This window comes from Mustelus asterias, chromosome 6, assembly GCF_964213995.1.
Source record: "Mustelus asterias chromosome 6, sMusAst1.hap1.1, whole genome shotgun sequence".
NCBI classification, from domain to species: Eukaryota; Metazoa; Chordata; class Chondrichthyes; order Carcharhiniformes; family Triakidae; genus Mustelus; species Mustelus asterias.
Genome location: NC_135806.1, coordinates 141,929,234 through 141,951,089, shown reverse-complemented (window position 1 = coordinate 141,951,089; position 21,856 = coordinate 141,929,234). Strand labels below are relative to the sequence as shown.

The window sequence follows — 21,856 nt, the reverse complement described above, 5'->3', positions numbered from 1 at the left end:
TGAATTGGATATATTCTTGAAGGACAAGGCTTGCAGGGCTATGGAGAAAGACCAAGGATAAATGCGATCAATTGGATAGCTCCTTCAGAAAGCTAGTACAGGCATGGCCAAATGGCCTCCCCCGTGCTCTACGATTCTTCAAATTTGTGGTCTGAACTGTAGAACCATCGAATCCTTTGTGTAGGACATGCAAACTCCACACACAGTCACCCAAGGTCAGAATTGAACCCAGGTTCCTGGCGCTGTGAGGCAGCATGGCCAATCCACCTAATCTGCACACCTTTGGTGCTTACAACAATGCAGTGCACAAGTCTCTCATGTGGGCCTTGTACCCACAACCTTTTGGCTCTGTGACACAAGTGCTATTTGGAACTAAACTGACAAGTGCTGAGATCCAACTGTTTGTTTTTTTAGCCATCTGGAGATGTGCGACTGTACATTAATTTTGGTTGCGTGACACAAACTATATAAGGAGTATGGAATAGAACAAAGTGCTGGAAAAACTCAGCAGGCCTGGCAGCATCTGTGGAGAGAGAAAACCGTTCACCTTTCAAATCCAATATAACCCTCCTTTGGAATCATATGACTTAGAGTCATAGAGGTTTACAGCATGGAAACAGGCCCTTCGGCCCAACCTGTCTATGCCGCCCTTTTTTTAAACCCTTAAGCTAGTCCCAATTGCCCACTTTGGCCCATATCCCTCTATACCCATCATACCCATGTAACTGTCTAAATGCTTTTTAAAAGACAATTGTACCCACCTCTACTACTACCTCTGGCAGCTTGTTCCAGACACCATCCTGTGTGTGAAAAAATTGCCCCTCTGGAACCTTTTGTATCTCTCCCCTCTCACCTTAAACCTATGCCCTCCTGTTTTAGACTTCCCTACCTTTGGGAAAAGATATTGACTATCTAGCTGATTTATGCCCCTCATTATTTTATAGACCTCTATAAGATCACCCCTCAGTCTCCTACGCTCCAGAGAAAAAAGTCCCAGTCTATCCAGCCTCTCGTTATAACTCAAACCATCAAGTCCCCGTAGCATCCTAGTAAATCTTTTCTGCGCTCTTTCTAGTTTAATAATACCCTTTCTATAATAGGGTGACCAGAACTGCACACAGTATTCCAAGTGTGGCCTTACCAATTTGCAGTCGAAACATTCACTTTCTTTCTGTCTCCATGGATACTGCCAGATTCAGAGTATTTCCAGCATTTTCGGTTTTTATTTAAGATCTCAAACATTCACAATATTTTGCTTTGGTATTCGAAGCAAATTTATTGTGGCAGAACCAATTAATTTATTACTTAAAGGGATTTTTGAAGGTGTAAATTTTATTTCTGCTGTGGGTTGACAGGTTAAGGGTCCAAATGGAGCACCGACACGAGCTGAGATTTTGCAGACAGGACTTTGTGAATTACTGAATTCACTGTTCTCTCAACCTGTGGACGATAACCTCATCTGTGCTGTCAAATTACTGAAGGTACGGACTGAACCACACTTTTAATTTTCCTATTTTGCCTTGTGCGTTTCCTGTCTTCCTTCCTGCCTCGTTGTTCTGTATGGAGAATGAAGGATGACCTAACTGCGTTCAGTATTGTGTGGATATGACGTATGAATATTATGTGGATATGACGTATGAATAGGCAGTATGATTGATGCACCTAAAGCTTTATACCCATAGGTATCAGTCTTGCTCTCTCTCGAACGTGCACACACTCATTCTCTCTAACTCTTTCTTCTTCCTTTGAAGCTGACGGGATCAGTGTTAGAAGATGCCTGGAAGGGGCAAGGGAAGTCATACATGGCTGAAATAATTCAGCGAATTGAAAATGTTCTTCTAGATTCTACCTGTAGCAGGTGAGTATTTGTGCGGTGGTGAAGCATGTCTGTAATCTAGTGCATTGCTTTAACAGACGGTTGAACCGTGTCCTTGTGTATCAATAAATTAACAGGATACTGTAGTTGAGATTGTTCTGAAGATTTCTGCCTGAAAAGCTACAGGGCTGAATTAGCTTGGTGAATGCTCCATGGCAGGTCTCCTCCCTTGATCTACATTTTCTTCCCAATAGAACAAGGGAAAGAACGTACTCGTAAGAACAGAGAAATGGGATAGCGATGGGGACTTGCCCACACTCGGCGGAAGATTCTACCCCCACAGAGTGGAAACAACTTCATTTGAAATATCCGGAGTAAATCATAGAATCCCTACAGTGCAAAAAGAGGCCATTTGGCCCATCGAGTCTGCACCGACCACAATCACACTCGGGCCTTATTCTCATAACCTCACATTTACCCTGCGAATCCCCTGACACTAGGGTCGATTTAGCACGGCCAATCAACCTAACCCACACATCTTTGGACTGTGGGAGGAAACTGGAGCACCAGACATGGGGAGAACATGCAAACTCCGCACAGTGACCCGAGGCCAAAATTGAACCCAGGTCCCTGGTGCTGTGAGGCAGCAGTGCTAACCACTGTGCCACCGTGCTGCCCATTCACTAATTACAGTGTCTCTGTGATTCATCTCCAGTTTTACAAATCTGTGTCTGCACTTGTGTAATATTTTATATTTCAATTGAATCAAATGCAGACGCTTAGGATACCTAAGAGGACTTCTGTCTCCAGGAACCGGTGAAGTCGTTTTGTGAACCTGACCACTCATTGCTTTTTGATCTTAATTATTCTCAGGGATGTAAAGCAGATGTTGCTGAAACTGGTCCAGCTACAGTCAAGTAACTGGGGTCGTGTTCACACAGCAGCAACGTATAATGAAGCTACACCTGAAAATGATCCCAACTATTATATGGTAAGATTATATATATTAAACACATGTGCGCACACACTCTCATCTGTGCATGCAGCACAAATGCATTTCTAGATCAGTTTCATAATCTGAGGTCATCTCAAAGTGCATTGCAGCCAATAAAGTACTTTTGAAATTTAGTCACTGTTGTAATTTAGGAAATTTGACATCCATTTTGTACGCAGCAAGCGCTCTCAACACCAAAGCTCTAACGACCAGATAATCTTTTAGTGATATTGATAAAATGATTAATATTGGCCAAGATGGCGGGGAGATTTCTTCTGCTGTTCAGAGTCATGCTATGGGACCTTTGCATCCTGAGGGGGCAGTTGGGACCTCGGTTCAGCATGTCATCTGACAGATGATGCCTTTGACAGTGCAGCACACACTCAGTGCTGTTTCTGAAGTGAAATTGAACCCTCAACTTCCAACTCTGAGTCAAGAGTGGTTCCTAAGGAGCCATGGTTGACATGGTACATTAAAGCGTCCACAACTAATGCCTCCTGTTCTTGGGATTGAAAGCAGTAAGAGTCTTAGAGACGTTTATGGCACAGAAGGTGGCCATTTGGCCCATGGAGTCCAAGTTGGCTCCCTATGGAGCATTTCAGTCAGTTCCACTCCCCGACTCGATCTCTATAGACCTGCAAGTTTACTTCCTTTAAGTTCCCACCCAATTTCCATTTGAAATCATTGTTTCCGCTTTTACCACTTCCATAGACAGACAGTTCCAGGTCATCACCATTCACTGCACACACCCCCGCCCCCCCCCCCCCCCCCCAACCCCCTACATCTCTCACCCAAGACCATCAATGTCACCCAAGACCATCAATGTCCCCCAGTCCAAGTGCCATCAGCTAACTGGAAGATTTTCCATCTTGTCTAAGCTGCTTTTAGCCACAGCTGAGTGGGCAGCATTCTCACCTCTGAATCAGGTGACAGTAGGTTGAAGCTCCACTCCATAGACTTGAGCACATAACCTCGGCTGGCAGTCCAGTGAGGACTGTTGAAGGTGCCAGCTTTCGGATAATTTGTTAAACAGTTATAATGTGCATCTCTGTCAACCTCCCCATATTTATTTTTGGTCTAAGGAAAACTCCAATCTTTCCAATCTAACTTTGTAACTAAAAACCCACATCCCCGCAACCATTCTGGTAAATCTCTGCACCTTTTCAAGGTACTTCACAGCTTTCCGAGAGTGTGGGGAACTGAACTGGACTCAAGTCTCTACTTGGGGCTTAACCAGAGCTTTATAAAGATTCAGCGTAACTTCCCTACTTCTGTACTCAATGCTTCCATTTATGAAGCCCAAAGTCCCATATGCTTTGATAACCACTCTCTTAATATGTTCTGTAACTTTCAAAGGTCAATGCACGTACACCCCCGGGTCCCTCTGTTCCTGCACACTTTTTAAAATTGTGACACTAAGTCTATATTGCTTCTCCCCATCCCTTCTGCATCACCTCACTCCTCTTTTATGTCCCATCTGCGATCTGTTGGCCCATTCTATTAACCTACCTTCCCCTCATTCCCTTAACTCTTAAAATCTGACGTTTACTAGTCCTTGTACAATCGTGCCTGCCTTACCTAAGCAGGCAATTTACCATCATCCTGACTATTTGCCACTCCTCCCAGTTTGGTATCATTGGCAAATTTTGAAATTTTACTCTGTATTCCGAGATCCAAGTTATTTACACATATCAGACAAGCAGTGATCCTAGCACTGACCCTTGGGAAACACCACTGTCACCCATCCGCCTGTCTGAAAAACAAACTTTTAGCATGACTCGCTGCTTTCTGTCATTCAATCAATATTTTTGTCCAGTCGCTCACTAGCTGTCCTATTGCATAAGCCTTTATTTTGTTCACCAGTTTTTTATGTTCTACTTTGTCAGATGCTTCCTTGAAATCCATATAGACATCATTGCATTCCTTTCAGCAACCTTCTCTCAATTACATTAGTCAAGCATGCTTTGCCATGTTAGCTCTTATTCATTAACTCAAACCTCTCCACGTGCCTGTTAATTTTTTTCCCTGGTTATGGTTTCCAAAATTTTACCCATCACTGATAAACTAACTGGCTTGTAGTTACTGGGACTACTCTTGCGCCCTTCTTGACACATTTGCTGCCCTCGAATCCTCTGACAACTTGTCGATATCTAGCGAAACTTGGAAAATTAAGGCAATCCCTTCCCAGAAGTTCAATATCAGATTGTTCTTGCTCTTTTCCATTGCTGATCTAAGCCATATGATATCAAGATTACTCTTATCCAAACGTTCCTTCACGGTCACTTGGTCTACTTGACCCACCTCATTGCCAGCACCAGATCTAGCAGTCTTATTTCTATGTGCTGGTGCCCATTTCCATGCCAATTTAGTTTAACCTCTCCCTAACAACACTAATGAATCTCCACGCAAGGACAGTGGTCCCAGTGCAATGTAGTGCTGTGTCGCTGACATCATTAAGTCCCAGTTGACCAAAGCTGCAGATTTGAGACTGGAATACTGGTACTCGGTGAGTTACCTATTCAGGCTGGGAGAATCTGTGGAGCTTTGCTTGGGCTCAATGATAGCTTGAGGAGAGCAGGTGTGTCTGTTAGTCTAAGATGTGGCATATAATAAATGGGTAAAAAAAATATACCCCAGTGGGGTAATTTGGCTTAAATAGCTTTCTCTCACCTTTCCAAATATTCCACTTGAGCTTATGTCCACTGTTAGTGCAAAAAAAGATAGAACATTATAAAGAGTGAGAGAGTGGGCAGCCTGCTCCAGGTCTCTACTGGGACTTCAATCCATGAGCTTTGTCATATTGGATATGCTCCTTAACTTCACCTCCCACTTGGGCACAGTGGTTAGCACTGCTGCCTCACAGCTCCAGGGACCTGGGTTCGTTTCCCTGGCTTGGGTCACTGTCTGTGTGGAGTTTGTATGTTCGCCCATGTCTGCGTGGGTTTCCTCCCACAGTCCAAAAGATGTGCTTGTTAGATGCATTGACCATACTAAAATCTCCCTCTGTGTACCCGAACAGGTGCCAGAGTGTGGCAATGAGAAGATTTTCACAGTAGCTTCATTGCAGTGTCGATGCAAGCCTACTTGTGATACTAATAAATTAAAGAAATAATAAGTGGAGTAAGCTACATTTTGCTCGGAGATTTCATTTCCTTTGGAAAATTCTCCTTGGATCATACTCGATGCCTTCACTGGGCTTGATGTATCTACTCTTCAAATTAGAAGACTCTGCAGTTGTCTTCGGGCATTAACTTGCAGGGATGTAACAGTATGCGGTGTCACAGTGCAAGAGATCACCAACAAGAGGTGCACCAAGAATTATAAGTTTGTGTACAAAATACTTTGGTCATAAATGGTGGATTATTGAGGGAGGGAAGATTTCCTAACCTGCAACTTCAAAATAAGAGTTGCAGCACTAACTTTGTAAACTCCAGCAAGGCAGTGTTGCTCAGTGGGTAAATCTATCACCTTTTCACTGACAGAATGGATGGAAGTTTCCTCTCCCTGCCTCTTGGTGTGTATCAGAGCAGTATCAATTGTCCACTTTCTTGACCTGTAATGCTTCGAGCTCAATGGGGTGGTTACTATTGAGTGTATCTCCTGTTGGCTGCACCCCATCAATATAAAAGTGTAAACTTAGACAGCGTAGCTACCTAGACTTGCCCCATTGTATGCAGAAGTTTTAAGTGCAAACATTTTACTGATTGAGGAGTTGCTTGACTACATGTGTATTAATAACCAAACACTATCTCTGTAAGGCATTTGCCCCCCGATCTGTAGGATAACCGCAAGAAGCAGAGCAAAGTATTCAATGAAAATGATACCACTAAATTAACCTGCTGAAATCATTAATGTTGAATTCGTGTGAATCATGTGTACTACAGGAGTAATGTGTAACATTTTACTATGTTTTAATTTTCAGAATGAGCCTGTATTTTATTCAGCAGAGGGTATCCCTCTCACTCCAGCAGACCCAGGTTAGTCCTTTAGGGTCAGAATGAGTCTGTTATTTTTCACGTACTGACCCCTTCCCTCCTCTTTAAATGACACAGTGGAATGGGACTTGAGCAGGGATTTCCCTATTTCCTGGGCCAGACCAGACAATCCAGCTGGGTACCAGATAGCTGTTGCTGTATTTTACAGGGTCCTCCAGGGCTCTTGATTTGCATAGAAGTTGTGACAGCAATTCGAATCAATGAAACAAATTAATGGATAGACTAAGATTGGATCTTTCCTCTTGTAGGGAAAACCTAAATAAGGGAAGATAATCCTGCCAGTTAAGAGCCAACCTAGAAAAATCTTCTGCAAAGGATTCTGAAAATATATGCAATTATTGAGCAAGTTGGAAAGGAGCTTGATAGTTTCTAGGGACACAAAGGCACCAAAGACACTTGGGGGGTAAAAAACAAGGAATTAGGACTTAACATAGGAACAAGAAGAGGCTACTAACCCCCCTGGGTGTGTCCCACCATTCAGTCAGATCATGGCTGACCTTTTATCTTAACTGCATGCATCTACCCGCCTAGACTCCATATCCTTTCATATTCTTGTCTAACAAAAATCTGTGGATCTCAGATTTAAAATTATTAATTGATCTAGCACTTACTGTTTTTTTGCAGGAGAGTGTTCCACACACTATTATTATTTATGTGAAGAATCATTTCCTCACCTATCTATGCTAGAGGCTTTGATTTTATGGTTCTGGACTCTCCCATCAGTGAAGAAATGTTTGTCTTTATCATCTCCAGCACCCTGCCTAAAGGCCGATTCTTTGTGGTTATTTGCTAAACCGCAGCAAAATGCTATGGGTAGGGTGAAGAGACAGACCCGAGACTGCTTCAGCCGGAATGGGAATTGAACCCCATGCTGTGGGCACTAATCTGATCCACACACTAACCATCTAACTGATTGGCTCCTCCATCTTTTTAATTTCCTTCTCTTCATATTATGTACTTTGGTTGACAGATTATGCAGGCTTTGATTAGTTGGAACAACTAGCTCGCGTTGTTGGGTGATTTGATGGAGAATTCCTACAACCCACCTCTTCCATTCTGCTCTTTGCATTGTATAGGCCTCAATGCTGTCGTGTATTCATGTTATTTCTAGTGTTTCTTCACCAGCAGCTTTGCAGTGGAACAGGGGCATGTTAAGAGACCGATCACGTGACATAATTGATGTCATTGTGCAAATGGGCAGTCTGCCTTAGCAGCCTGGAGGTGTTACTTCCTTTCGATAAAGCTCTTCATTTGTTTGAACCTCTTAAGACCTGCAGCCTATCTTTTAAAACCACCACATAGAAAACTGGCGACGAGGTGGTTGGACCACACTTGCAGCCACTCCGAAAGGAAAAAAAAGAGTGGATATATTGTAGACACCCGATGGAAGAGTAAATAATTGAAATCGTTGCTGCACCAAAGCTGGTGATAGAGGGATATCTGGAGGAACCGAAAAATAATACAAGATTCTGGAGAAAACATCTTTGGAAAGAAGCTCACCGCGTGCTCTGCCGAAAAGTTCTGGAACAGTACCTGGGGCACCGTGAGCAGCAAGTACCCTGCGACCACAAAGTTAGAGCTGGAGGGGTTGCAAAATACGAAAGGGAACAGGCTGAGCTCAGGCTTACTTTGTTTTGGAGGACAAGGAAGCAAGGTAGTGCAGAAAATTATGTGACACATCACGCTCATGCAGGCCCTTTCCATTAGAAAATGGTGGGAGTTTTTAGCACCATGGAACTAGTCAATGAGGATACAGAGTGATGGAGCTCATAGAGAGATTTGACTTTTGTCCAAGCGAACAAGATAGTGGCAGACGTAGTAGCCCCAATTTTTCTCAGCATAATGGGGAGGAGGGAAGCATTTAACCTCCTGAAAATCTGGTGCAGCCAGAAAAGCCAGTCGTGAAAACCTACAATGAAGTCGTGGAAATATTGCGGGTGTTCACTGAAACCATTAGGCATCACCGAACATTTAGGTTCCATAAACATAACCAACAAAGAAGGTGAATCGATTACACAGTTTGTAGCTACCTTGAAGAGGAGAACTGCACATTGAATTCGAGGATGTCTTGAACGACACCATTAGAGATGGATTAGTTTGTGGTTTAAGGAGCAAGGCTATTTATTAGCGGTTATTAACAGAAAACAACCTCACCCTAAAGAAAGCTTTGGAAGTTGCTGTATCCATGGAATTAGCAGCCAAAGAAGCTCAAACAATTGAGTTGGAGCACAAAATTCATATGGTGTTGGCCAAAAACCGAGCACAGACTCAGTTGCCATAGGTGTGCAAACGCTAGGCACTCGGCAGCCGATTGTCAGTGCAAAGTCATCAGGTGCAGGAATTGTTGGGGAAAAAAAAGTTTCAGGCCAGAATTACCAAAAGTAAAAGCCGAATGCACCAACTGGAATGTTGAATAAGGGAAAAAGAACTCTAGTCACAGCCCAAAGAGGAACTGTTATTGAATGTACTGGCTATTGCTGGTACAGCAAACCGATACTGCATCATCCCTTTACTGGACAGACAGCCCGTGAAAATGGAGGTGGACACTGGAACCGAAGTTTCTGGTACCAACAAAACTATCAAAAATAGCTTTGAAGTATTGCCTTGAAACCCTCGATAGTGTTAAAAGCCTGTACTGGAGAAGTGGTTCCATTGAGGGACTGAATTGATGTAACCATGTAGTTGAACGGACAGTCTATAGATTGTCCTTGCACATTGTTAAGGGAAACTATCTAGTGCTGATGGGAAGAATCTGGCTAGAAAAGATCAAGGTGAATCTCATGACAGATTCCGAAGCAGGTCCACCGAAGATCGTGAAGAAACATACCATTGTCTTTAATGGTGAGCTGGGAAGAATGAAGGATGTCTCAGATAAATTAAAGATGAATGTCAGGCAAGATGCTTAAAGGCTAGGTTAGTGCCATGTGCAATCAGACCTACGGTCGCGGTAGAATGAAGGTGGCTGGTCAGAACGGGAGTCCTCAAACCCATTAATGTGAGTGATTGGGCCGCACCGATTATATCCGTGATGAAGAAAGATTTTAAAGTCCCTATCAATCCTGTATCAGAAATGATCAAGTACTGTCGGAAGTCATGACATGATGGTTCGTGGCAAGACATCGGGCGCAAACCCTGAGTTAAAGCCATGTTCAACCCAAAGACTTGAACTATCCGTACAGGCAGGTTGTCTCTTCTGGGGAATGAGAATCATCATTATAAAGGAAACATGTATTAAGCCAATTGCACAAAAGCCACTGTGGCATGGTAAGGATGAAGGAGATAGCCAGAAGCTATTTTTGATGGCTGGGGCTCAATGCCGAAATCAGAGAGAAGATGGAATGTGTTCGTCTTGTGCAACAGTGCAGAATATGCCACTATTGGCCAGACGAGGCCATGGCAAAGAGTACTTATAGATTATGCTGGAACGTTCAAAGGGCGTACGTTTTTTATTCTGCTCGACATCCACTCAAAACAGCCTGAAGTTGCCATTATGAAGACACAGGAGAAAACAGATGAAAGACTGGGTGAAATCTTCAACAGATTTGGTTACCCTGAACAACTCGTGAGCGACAATGGGCCACGGCTCATTTCCCAAGAATTCACAAACTATTTAAAGGAGGCCAGGATTCAGCACATCTGGTCTGTTCCATACCATCCTGCTACAAATGGGCTGGCAGAAAGGTTTGTTCAGACGATGAAACATTTGTTGAAGGTAATTAAAGAGCAAGGTTCATTGTCTAAATGATTGAGCCAATTCCTGATGATGTACAGATAAATAGTGCATGATCAACAACCCAACTATCTCCTGCATTGCTCACGGTTAAACATCAACTACACACTGTTTGATTTGCTTAAACCATCCAAAACAAGAGAAATTGTTAAGAAAGGACAGTGAGATCAGATTGTACAACAAGAGAACGAGGTGAACCTTCTGTTTTTTTTGATCAGGGTCAGGAAATCCTGGCAAGGAACTATATCACAAGTGAAAAGTGCATACCTACCATCATCATAGCATGGACGCTAATTTTGATATCGTTCTACTGTACAAACATGAGATCATGTAGTATGGAGAAGGCATGTGGATCAACTTGTGCCAACAAGAACCAATCTGCCAGAGATGGAACTGACAGAGTCCACATCAAGTTGTGCCGAGAGAAGAGCTGGACCTTCCTGAGAACCTGACACCATCCAAGCCAACTGGGAAAGACAGTACCTCAGCTGAGAGCACCTCACAACACTGTCTTGACTCCGATCAGACAACAGCGGATGATGTCCAAACTAAAGTAAAGACACCTGGGTTGCAGTAAACACTGAAAAGCAGACGCCTGAGGTTCACCTACAACCACACAGAATGACGGCCTCCGAAACCTCTGAGCTACCGACTGTTGTTTAACTGTTCATATTGCTAATTTTGATATTGTTATACTGTTATTGTTTAAAGTTTATTTATTAGTGTCACAAGTAGGTTTACATTAACACTGCAATGAAGTTACTGCGAAAATCCTGTTAACGCCTGTGAAAATACTACTGGGGTCGGGGGCGGGGGGAATATGTGGCAGGAATCTCTCATTTAAAGGGGGAAGGGAAGTATATTGATATTTCCAGTGTTTTCTCAGCAGCAGTTTTGGGGCACTTGAGACCGATCACTGACATCATTGGCCATTTGTGCAGGCAAACGGGCAGTCTGTCTTTGCAGCCTGTAGTGTTAACATCCTTTCAATAATGCTCTCCGTGTGTTTCAACCTTAGAGGCCTGCAGCCTATCTTAAAACCACCACAAATGCCTACTTCAGGAATTATCTGCACCAATACTTACAGGATAATTGCCTGGGTCAGGCTGATGCTGTTGGCCAGTCCCAGTTGTGTTGGCAGCATGGCATGACGGTTGAGTAAGGAAGGAGGGTTAGGAATTGTTCAGGGTTCTTGATCCTTACCATTGTCTGGTGGTGCAGGTGCTCTAGTGTGGAAATTGGGTCATGATGGATATTGGATCATGAGGTTAGCTGTGATGCCCAGCATACTTGTGTGTGATAGAAAAAGTGGCCAATCACTGTGCGAGTGAATGCAAGCATGAATCACTCTCCAAGGGAGGAAGGTAAGGGGAGCAGGAGAGAAACTTTCCCAAACAATAAGGTGTTCTTTGCTGCTTTGTTACTCATTCACAGGACGTGGGAGTCGCTGCCCCGGTCAACACTTATTGCTCATCCCTAATTGCCCATGAGATGGTGAGCTGCCAACTGAGTAGGTCATTTCAGTTGAACCCAATGTTATGGGTCTGGAGCTGAACATAGGCCAGACGGCGAGGGCAGACTCTCTTTTCTTAAGGGTATTAATGAACCAGATGGGCTTTTACAGCAATCTGATAGTTTCATTATGCACACAAGTTGTTATATTCTTGATTAAACTTATATTCCACAGCTGTCATGGTAGATTTTGAACTCCTGTCTCAAAATCATTGACCCAGGCCTGCCGCTGAAAGCAAGCATACAGGCCCAGCAAGCAGTTAGGGAGGCAAATGGTATGTTGCCCCTCATTGCAAGAGGATTTGAGTATAGTAGCAAGAATATCTTACTACAGCTGTACAGGGCCTTGGTGAGACCACACCTGGAGTATTTTGATCATCTTATCCAAGAAAGGCTATATTTGTCATGGAGGAAGTACAGCAAAGGTTCACCAGACTGATCCCTGGGATGGCAGGATTGTCAGTTGTCATATGAGGAGAGATTGGGTTGACTGGGCCTGTATTCACTGGAATTGAAAAGAATGAAGGGATCTAACATTTGGAATTCTGACAGGGCTGGACACGGGATGCAAGGATGTTGCCTCTGGCTGTTTGTGTGTGCATGCGAGTGCATATTTTAGAACAAGGGGGTCACAGTTTCAGGATGCAGGGTAGGCCATTTAGGACTGAGATGAGAAGAAACTACTTCACTTAGGGTGGTGAAACCAGTGGAGGTCTCTACCACAGAATGCTGTGGAGGGCAAGTCATTGAATATATTTAAGGAGGACGCACGGGGTATGGGCAGAGAACGAAGTACGATGTTGAGATAGAGGATCAGCCATGATCATGTTGAACAGAGAAGCGATTCACCAAAGATCCTTGGACAGTACCTTCCAAACCATCAACCACTTCCATCCAGAAGGACAAGGGCAGCAGATACATGGGAGCACCACCACCTCCAAGCCACTCATCGTCCTGACTTAGAAATGCATCCCGGTTCCTTTACAGTCGCTGGGTCAAAATCCTGGAATTCACTCCCTAACGGCATTGTGGGTCAACCCGCAGCACAGGGACTGCAGCGATTCAAGAAGGCAGCTCACCTCCACCTTCTCAAGGGCAACCTGGGATGGGCAATAAATACTGGCCAGCCAGCGACGCCCATGTCCCATGAATGAATAAAAAGAAGCTGGGTCAAAAGGCCTACTGCTATTTTCTGTGTTTCTTTGCCTTTGGATCCAGTCATAACATAATCACAGCATCAAGAATTAGAGGACACATTCAAAATAATTGGCAAAAGGAGTAAAATGGTGGGAGGAAAAACATTTTTACCCAGAGAGGGTGGTTCAAGTCTGAAGCAAACTTCCTGAGAGGGTGATGGAGACAGGATCGATCGAGATATTCAAAAGGGAATTGAATTGCTATCTGAAAATAGAATGTGCGAGGTTATGGGGATAAGGCAAGGGGAGTGGGACTAGGTTGAATGGTCTTTCACGGAGCCAGATTGAATCTACACAGAATCTGTACAGATTCTGTAAAACCTTCATCCACTCTGCTGCTATATCTCTTGCCCTGTTTAACTTTGACCTCTGTAAATTTGAAGGCCACTTGGAGGTATGTGTATGGAAAGTGGTAGACAGTGACAGTCACTAAGATTTGCAAGTTAAGCATTGTTTTATAACATTCCTGAAGGGAGCCAAAGGTATTGCAAGGGCTGTGTAAATCTACTTTTATAACACCTCAGACAACCGATTATTGCTCCAATTATTAGCAGTATAAGAAGCTTCTTCATCTCTCCTACTCTCATATCTTATTCTAACCCTTCACTTACCTTTCTTGTCCTTTTGATCTGCATCAACTCTAACTGAAAGGCTGCAAGGAAGCTCATGCTCCTGTTTACTGCATGGTTTGATCACTGAATTCCAAGTGTTTGATTAAACCTCTCTCAACCTTTCCCAACCTGATGCTTTAACAGTCTTTAGGAGTGATGAAACATGATACAATTGAAATTGAGAGGAGGGAAATGGTGTTCTTTGATTCTGTCAATAAATTCTAAATAAAATTCTAATTAAATATGTATCCATGTGAGCTTTTGATAGTTCCAAGCATTGCATTTGACCATTTAATTTAGTGATGATAAGATTAGTTTTGTATGGTGAATTTGAAAGTATGTGTGCTACGAGCACAGAGTATAAAATGTATTAAGTTTGCTGCTGTTACACGTGTGATATAGAAATTCTTAGACCTATCATCCTGATAGTCAAGTGATTGACTAATCACAGCAACCAGTCTCTATTAATTAGTCTACAACAGGCCCAGACATGAAGTGAGGAAAGCTGCCATTACTGGTGAAGTTTAGGAATTATGTCTGAAATTCACCTGCCTCTTACAAGCACGCTAGACTACCACAAGTGTTCTCTCAAATTACTCATGTACTATACCTTCAGGGTGGGAGCTTTCCAAATACCCAGCCTGTTAAAACACCTTCATTGTAGATTTTGCAAAACTATTTATTAAACACAAAGTAGAGAGCATGTGTTTGAGTTTGCCAATGATATTTTCTGTTTGGATTTCAGATTACCTGGAAAAGTACCAGGAAATGATTGATCGTGAAGAGCTGTTTCAGGGTTATTCTGATGAAGATGGAGATGCGTAAGTTTGATTTATTTTTTCCTCCTCTATGCACTTCTCTCAGCCTTTGGTAGATTTTTCTGAGGTAGTGGCATCAAGGAATACGGAGCAAAAGCTGGGAGATTCGGTTGAGGTACAGATCAGTCCATGATTTGTCTGGGGCCAGAGCAGTCTCAAGGGGTTGAATGATTTTAACAATTGTATCAAATTTCTTCAATGATGGTGAAAGGCGAGGGTGAAACATTGCAACCATCTTCAACCAGAATGCTGAGTGGATGAGATCCACCTCTGTCTCTTCCAAAGGTCCTCGGCATCACTGATGCCAGTATTCAGCTGCGATCAAGTGGCACTAATTCAGCTGTAATCTACTCATTGACACTCAGTTGGGTTCTGTCAGGGTCACTTGTCTGTCAACATTATAACCTTCATACAAATATGGATGAAAGAGCTGAAATGGTGAGGTAAGAGGACTGCCTTTGACATCGAGGTAGCATTTGATCGAGCGTGACATCAAGGAGCCCTAGCAAAATTGAAATCAATGAGAATCAGGGTGAAAACTCTTCACTGGTTGGAGTTATACTTGGCGCAATGGATGATGGTTGTGGTGGTTTGAGGTCAATCATCTCAGCTCCAGGACATCACTGCAGGAGTCCCTCAGGGGAGTGTCCTAGGCCCAACCATCTTCAGCTGCTTCATGAATGACCTTCCCTCCATCATGAGGTCAGAATTGGGGGTGTTCGCAAATGATTGTACAATGTTCACCATTGATGACTCATCAGATACTGAAGCAGTTCATGTCCAAATGCAGCAAGACCTGGACAATCAGACATGGGCTGATCAGTGGCAAGTAACATGTGTGCCACATGTGTGCCAGGCAATGACCATCTCCAACAAGAGAGACTCTAACCATCTCTCCATGCCATTCAATGGCATTGCATCACTGAATTTCCAACATCCTGGGGGGTTACCATTTACCAAACATTGAACTGAACCATGCTGAGGTTGCAAGAGCAGGTCAGAGACTGAGAATTCTGAGGCAAGTAACTCGCATCCTAACTCGACCAAAGCCTGTCCAACATCTACATGGCTCGAGTCAGGAGTGGTAATGAAATATTCTCAATTTACAAGGATGTTCCCTGGATTGAGTGGCATGCCTTATGAGGATAGGCTGAGGGAGCTCGGTCTTTTCTCCTTGGAGAGACGTAGGATGAGAGGAGACCTGATAGAGGTGTATAAGATGTTGAGAGGCATAGATCGGGTGGACTCTCAGAGGCTTTTTCCCAAGGTGGAAATGGCTGCTACGAGAGGACACAGGTTTAAGGTGCTGGGGGGTAGGTACAGGGGAAATGTTAGGGGGAAGTTTTTCACACAGAGGGTGGTGGGCGAGTGGAATCGGCTGCCGTCAGTGGTGGTGGAGGCAAACTCAATAGGGTCCTTTAAGAGACTCCTCGATGAGTACATGGGACTTAATAGGATGGAGGGTTATAGGTAGGCCTAAAAGGTAGGGATATGTTCGGCACAACTTGTGGGGCCGAAGGGCCTGTTTTGTGCTGTAGTTTTCTATGTTTCTATTTATCTTGATGTGTACCGTTCCAACAACATTTGAGTAGCTCCACACCATCCAGGACAAAACAGCCTGCTTAATAGTCCATCAAACATGTTCAGGGTTCACTCCCTCCACCAGCAAGGCACAGCCACAGCAGTCTGTACTATATACAAGCTACACTGCAGCAACTCTCCAAAACTCCTCTGACAGCACCTTCCAAACCTGCAACCTCTACCACCTAGAAGGACAAGTGCAGCAGATGCATAAGGAACACTACGACCACCTGCAGGTTCCCCTCAAAATCACTTACTGTCCTGACTTGGAGCTATATTGCCATTCCTTCTCTGTCGCTGGGTCTAAATCCTGAAACTTGTGAAAAAGCACTGTGGGTGTACCTCCACCACATGGACTGCCGGGGGTCCAGGAAAGCAGCTCACCGCCACCTTCTAAAGGGCAATTGGGGATGCACAATTAATTGTGGCTTAACTATCAACACCCACAACTGGAAAGAATATTTTTTAAAATTCTGATTCTTGTGGAAATTCGATTTAGAATGTGGAGTAAAATGTTGGTTGCGTGAATTTCAAACTCTTTCTTTTGATGGAGTTAAGCGTGTAAAAGTTACACTTGGCTTTGTGAAATGAATATATTTGGTAATCTGACTAACTCGCTTTTATCATATTTCATTGTTGAGGACAGAGTACTCAAAGTTCTAAAGTTAGGAGTGTTCAGAATGCCATTGATTTTAGATGTAAGGATCCAGAGTGAAGGTGGAGGGAGTGAACCCTGAACATGTTTGATGGACTATTAAGCAGGCAGCTTTGTTTTGGATGGTGTTGAGCTACTCAAATGTTGTTGGAACAGTACACATCAAGATAAGTTGAGAATATTTCATTACACTCCTGACTTGAGCCATGTAGACGTTAGACAGGCTTAGGTCGAGTCAGGATGCGAGTTACTTGGAATGTCAGTTTAGTATAATGTGAGGACAGATATGCAGACCAGTGAGGAAAAGTCTTGTTGTAACCACTCAAATAAAAGGTTTACGAATAAGTAAAACACACTAAAGAAAGACCACAATACAAAACACTTAACTACAATAATGGCTATGCACACACGCAATATTCTAGACTCAACCTTGTTCCACCTACCTATACCCCTGAACTCTGTGAAATGTCCTTTGGCCCAAAACAGTGATTTCGTACAGAACTCCATGAGCTAAATCCAGCACATGGTTACCACCACACATGATCTTTAGGTTTAGGAAACTTTCTTCGGTTCAGTGTAGTTTGTCTCTGAGGTTTTCAAACAGCAGCTTCTAGCCTAGAATTCTGTTTTCTGGGGGAGTTCTGCTTTCCATCTGGATATGGCTGTAATTGTTTTTCCAGCTGCTTCTCTTTTTCCCCCTCTCCGCCTCTCCTGTCACTACAGAGCTTCCAGCTACTGCTTTATCACATTTCCCTTTTGATCTCCTATCCAAACAATTCAATTTAGAACCTAGGCTTTTAGCGCACATGTGAACTGTATCCTCACATCTCCACTTTGAACTCATCTCTTATGCAGTTTTAACACCTAAAATTCTAAAACACCTATAATAGAATTTTATTTCTATTGTTCTCCCTCAGCTCATTTGCACATTAAAACCCCTTCAGCCATCTGACTCTTTATCAATTTCTCTTCCATCCCATTCTTCAAACTTTATTTTATCTAAACTTTATTGTATCCAATTCTTAAATCTTTATTCAAGCTATTGACAGGGGACACTCCCAATGTACTTTCCTGTACAAAGGATGATCAACTGCTGGGATAGTGGCAAAGGCCAAGGTTTCTTGAGGAAAGACTGGGTGTTTGATTGGATGAGAAGTCGGTCTTTTGCAAAAATGAGACCAAATGGACCAAAAGGCCTTTTCGTCCAAACTTGCATCATAATGGTTAACTTCTGTTCAGGATTCCGTGTTTATGAAGTCAAAGTTCTGAGGTTCTGCAATTCGTATTGTGAACTCCCAAATAATTTCTGGTGATAGGTTACAGAGGATCAAGGTTCGAGGCTTGGTTGTTTGGGGAAAGAGGGAATTCTAACTTGATGCTTAATTAAATAAACAATTTGGAGGATTTGGGGAAGTAGCATGGAAAGTGGGAGTAGGTAGCTATGGTATTGAACCTAGTATAAGCACTGACCAGATGGGATACATGGCCACCATCTGTGCTGAAAGCTAGGGTTAGTTCCATGCTATATATAATTTAACTTCAATACAATTAAAACTATATCTAGTACAGAACTATGTGACACAGAATGGATAAGCTATAGTTCCCAAAGCAACAGTCTTGTTGCTCCTGATCTGTTGAAGAGATAGAGGGACTTGAGGCCAGGGGAGTGGGAGTGGAAGAGTGAATCACTGCCTCGGGCAAGGTAGAGGAAATGAAAGGGGCTGGGCTGTTTTGCAACGGCATCATGAAATTTGACACCAAGCCATTTTTAAAAATTCATTTGTGGGATATGGGTGTCTCTGGCTGGCCAGCATTTATTGCTCATCCCTAGTTGCCTTTGAGAAGGTGATGGTCAATTGATATAAAGAGCAAGTGACCATGGGCTTGGTCTCGGGTGGAGTTTCAGGAGCCTCTTGAAGGAGGGAATTCCAGAGCTTGAGGACAAAGCAACAGATTGCACAGTGACCAATAGTGAAGTGATTAAAATGGGGGATGCTCAAGGCCAGAATTAGAAGAGCACAGATATGTGGGGTTATCGAACTGGGGAAGATTACAGAGATGGGGAGGGACAAGGAACAAATCCAGCCGCTGGCTGCAAATTTCCTGTGTGAAATGAGTGCTTGGCTAAATTGCACTTCGGCATAGAATTCCTACAGTACAGAAGGAGGCCATTTGGCCCATCGAGTCTGTACCAATCACAATCCCACCCACATCCTACACCCGCAACCCCACTCATTTACCCTGCCAATTCCCCTGACACTTGGGTCAATTTAGCGTGGCCAATCAATCTAACTTGCACATCTTTGGACTGTGGGAGGAAACCGGAGCACCCGGGGGAAACCCACACAGACACGGGAGAACGTGCAAACTCCACAAAGACAGTGGCTTGAGGCCGGAATTGAACCCGAGTCCCTGACACTGAGGCAGCAGTGCTAACCTCTGTGCCACCGTGCTGCCCAGCATTCAGTTTCAGAATTTATTGCATATCCCTAATTGCCCTCAAAGGTGGTGTTGAACTACCTTCTTGAATTGCTGCAGTCCATCTGAACAAAAGAGAACAAAGAAAATTACAGCACAGGAACAGGCCCTTCGGCCCTCCAAGCCTGTACCAACTATGCTGCCCAACTGAACTAAAACCCCCTACCCTTCTGGGGACCATATCCCTCTATTCCCATTCTATTCATGTATTTGTCAAGATGCCCCTTAAATGTCATGATTGTATCTGCTTCCACTACCGCCCCCAGCAGCGAGTTCCAGGCACTCACCACCCTCCGTGTAAAAAAAAAAAGACACTTGCCTCGTACATCTCCTTTAAACCTTGCCCCTCGCATCTTAAACCTGTGCCCCCTAGTAATTGGCTCTTCCACCCTGGGGGAAAAGCTTCTGACTATCCACTCTGTCTATGCCCCTCATAATCTTGTAAACTTCTATCAGGTCTCCCCTCAACCTCCATCACTCCAGTGAGAACAAACCAAGTTTTTCCAACCTCTCCCCATAGCTAATGCCCTCCATACCAGGCAACATCCTGGTAAATCTTTTCTGTACCCTCTCCAAAGTCTTCACATCCTTCTGGTAGTGTGGCGACCAGAATCGAACACTATATTCCGAGTGCGGCCTAACTAAGGTTCTATAAAGCTGATGTAGGTATGCCCCACAGTGCTGTTAAGGAGGGGGCTCTTGGAGTTTGACCTAGCGACGGTGATAGTTCCAAATCAGGGTGATTTGAAGAGATTTGCATTTTGATTCATTTTGTACAGTTATGTCATGTCCCCAACATTCTCTCAACAGGTATCTGGACGACTCGGAAAACGAAATGGATCCAGAGATGGAGGAAGCGTTTGAAAAGTTTTGCGCCGAAACAGAAAAAAAGAGGAAATAGTGCAGAGGCGAGCAAGAGATTCGTTAGAAATCAAAAAAAGACAAAAAAAATTTGCGTTTTTGAGTGTTTATTTGAAGAAAAAGAACAAAAAAAACTTTTGAATTTCAAAAGATGTGCAAGTAATTTAAAGACAAACCGAAGAAACATTTTCATTTTTCTTGTGCCATTGAGAAAGCATTGCAGGAAAAATTCTGTTGGAGTACACCTAAAACTGTTGATGGCGAATACACCGCAAAAAATATCCCAAGCAGAATCTGCCGATTAATACGTGCTGTACTTTTAATGAGACTCTTTTGTAATATAGTTTGTTATAGTTTTATTTTTATGTAAAAGTTGCAAGTTCAAAACTAAAATAAAACAAATTCTTTGTAATGGGCTGCATTGCTTCGTGAAGCACACTAAATATTTCTACTTGCCTAACTAATATACGTAACTTGAAGAAAGGAGACTCTCAGAGCGAGTTATATACGTTAACAGAGGGAAGAGATGCATGCCCCACACACAAGCTGGTTAGCATAGAGAGGTGTACGCATGTACACAAAAGTGGTAGTTACAAGAGAGGCAATGAGAATTACAGCACATTGATGTGGGATGGAGGGTGGTGGGGAGGGAGAAATGTTTGCGTCCACACACAATTGACAAAGGACATGTATACAGATTGGCAATTTGCCACAAAATAAGTTGCACTTTAATGACCCATACTACATTTCTAACTGATTAGGAACTAGTCAGCAATTGAATATGTGATATGCTTAAATTTATTCGTATAATGTAATATTTTAGTTGCTCCTTTATGTATTCCTGAAAATCCCTCCGCTCCAAAACCTGCTTATTAGTTACTACCACCTTGCACTGCCAGACGCCTGTTGTTTCCATGACTCTTGCTCCCTATTACAAAGTGCAAGTTCTTCAGGTGGGAACGGCAGGCAGGGAGGGACGTAAAGACCACCAAAAGGGAGGTGGAGACCATCAAATCCTTGCCTAACTAATCATACCGTACCTAACAATCAGTTCATCAGAATGTTGTGCTGCCAATTTTAATTTGAGTTGTTGGGGAGGAAGAAAGTGTGAATATGGCATGTTGTATATATTATGTGGAGTAACAGATTTCTAAGGGATGCATCCGGTGCAGTGAGGGTTCATGGCCATTTTGGGACTGGTAGGTAGGCTCTTAAATCCAGGTTGGTTGCACAGGAATTTTCAATAGCCCCTCTGCCTCAGTCGTGTCTCTGTTTCTCAGGAATTTGTTTATATAGTATCTGGCTTCTGTATGTGTGTACTTCCTGTTTTGATTGGAGCAAAACCTGGCTGTAACTAAAGAATAAATGTTTTAATTTGTCTCAACCCGGCTCTTTCAGAGCGAAGAGTAGTAAGGCTTCTTTTCTCATGGTTTAAAGTCGGTGGCAATAAACTGATCCACTGACTTGCACGTCCCCGCCCCAGTACAAGATACCCGTGACTGCAGTCTCCCCACGAATCCCCATTCCCTCTCAGCAAGGAGTCTCTGAACTGCACTATCCACCAGTAACTTCTTGCCTGGGGGAAATCGGTAGTTTCAGTACAGCCGGA

At 43.4% G+C, this 21,856-nt stretch overlaps 1 protein-coding gene across 1 annotated transcript in view; it reads left to right on the top strand.

The window, feature by feature from the left end:
- The window catches only part of paip1 (poly(A) binding protein interacting protein 1), a 45,166-nt gene extending 23,535 nt beyond the window's left edge, over nt 1-21,631 (top strand). The window contains exons 6-11 of the mRNA XM_078215264.1: nt 1,356-1,481; nt 1,752-1,858; nt 2,690-2,807; nt 6,733-6,787; nt 14,600-14,675; nt 20,197-21,631. Coding sequence (XP_078071390.1) covers nt 1,356-1,481; nt 1,752-1,858; nt 2,690-2,807; nt 6,733-6,787; nt 14,600-14,675; nt 20,197-20,287 — 573 coding nt within the window. The 3' untranslated portion in view covers nt 20,288-21,631. The remainder of the gene's footprint in view (nt 1-1,355; nt 1,482-1,751; nt 1,859-2,689; nt 2,808-6,732; nt 6,788-14,599; nt 14,676-20,196) is intronic.
- The last annotated feature ends 225 nt before the right edge of the window (nt 21,632-21,856 follow it).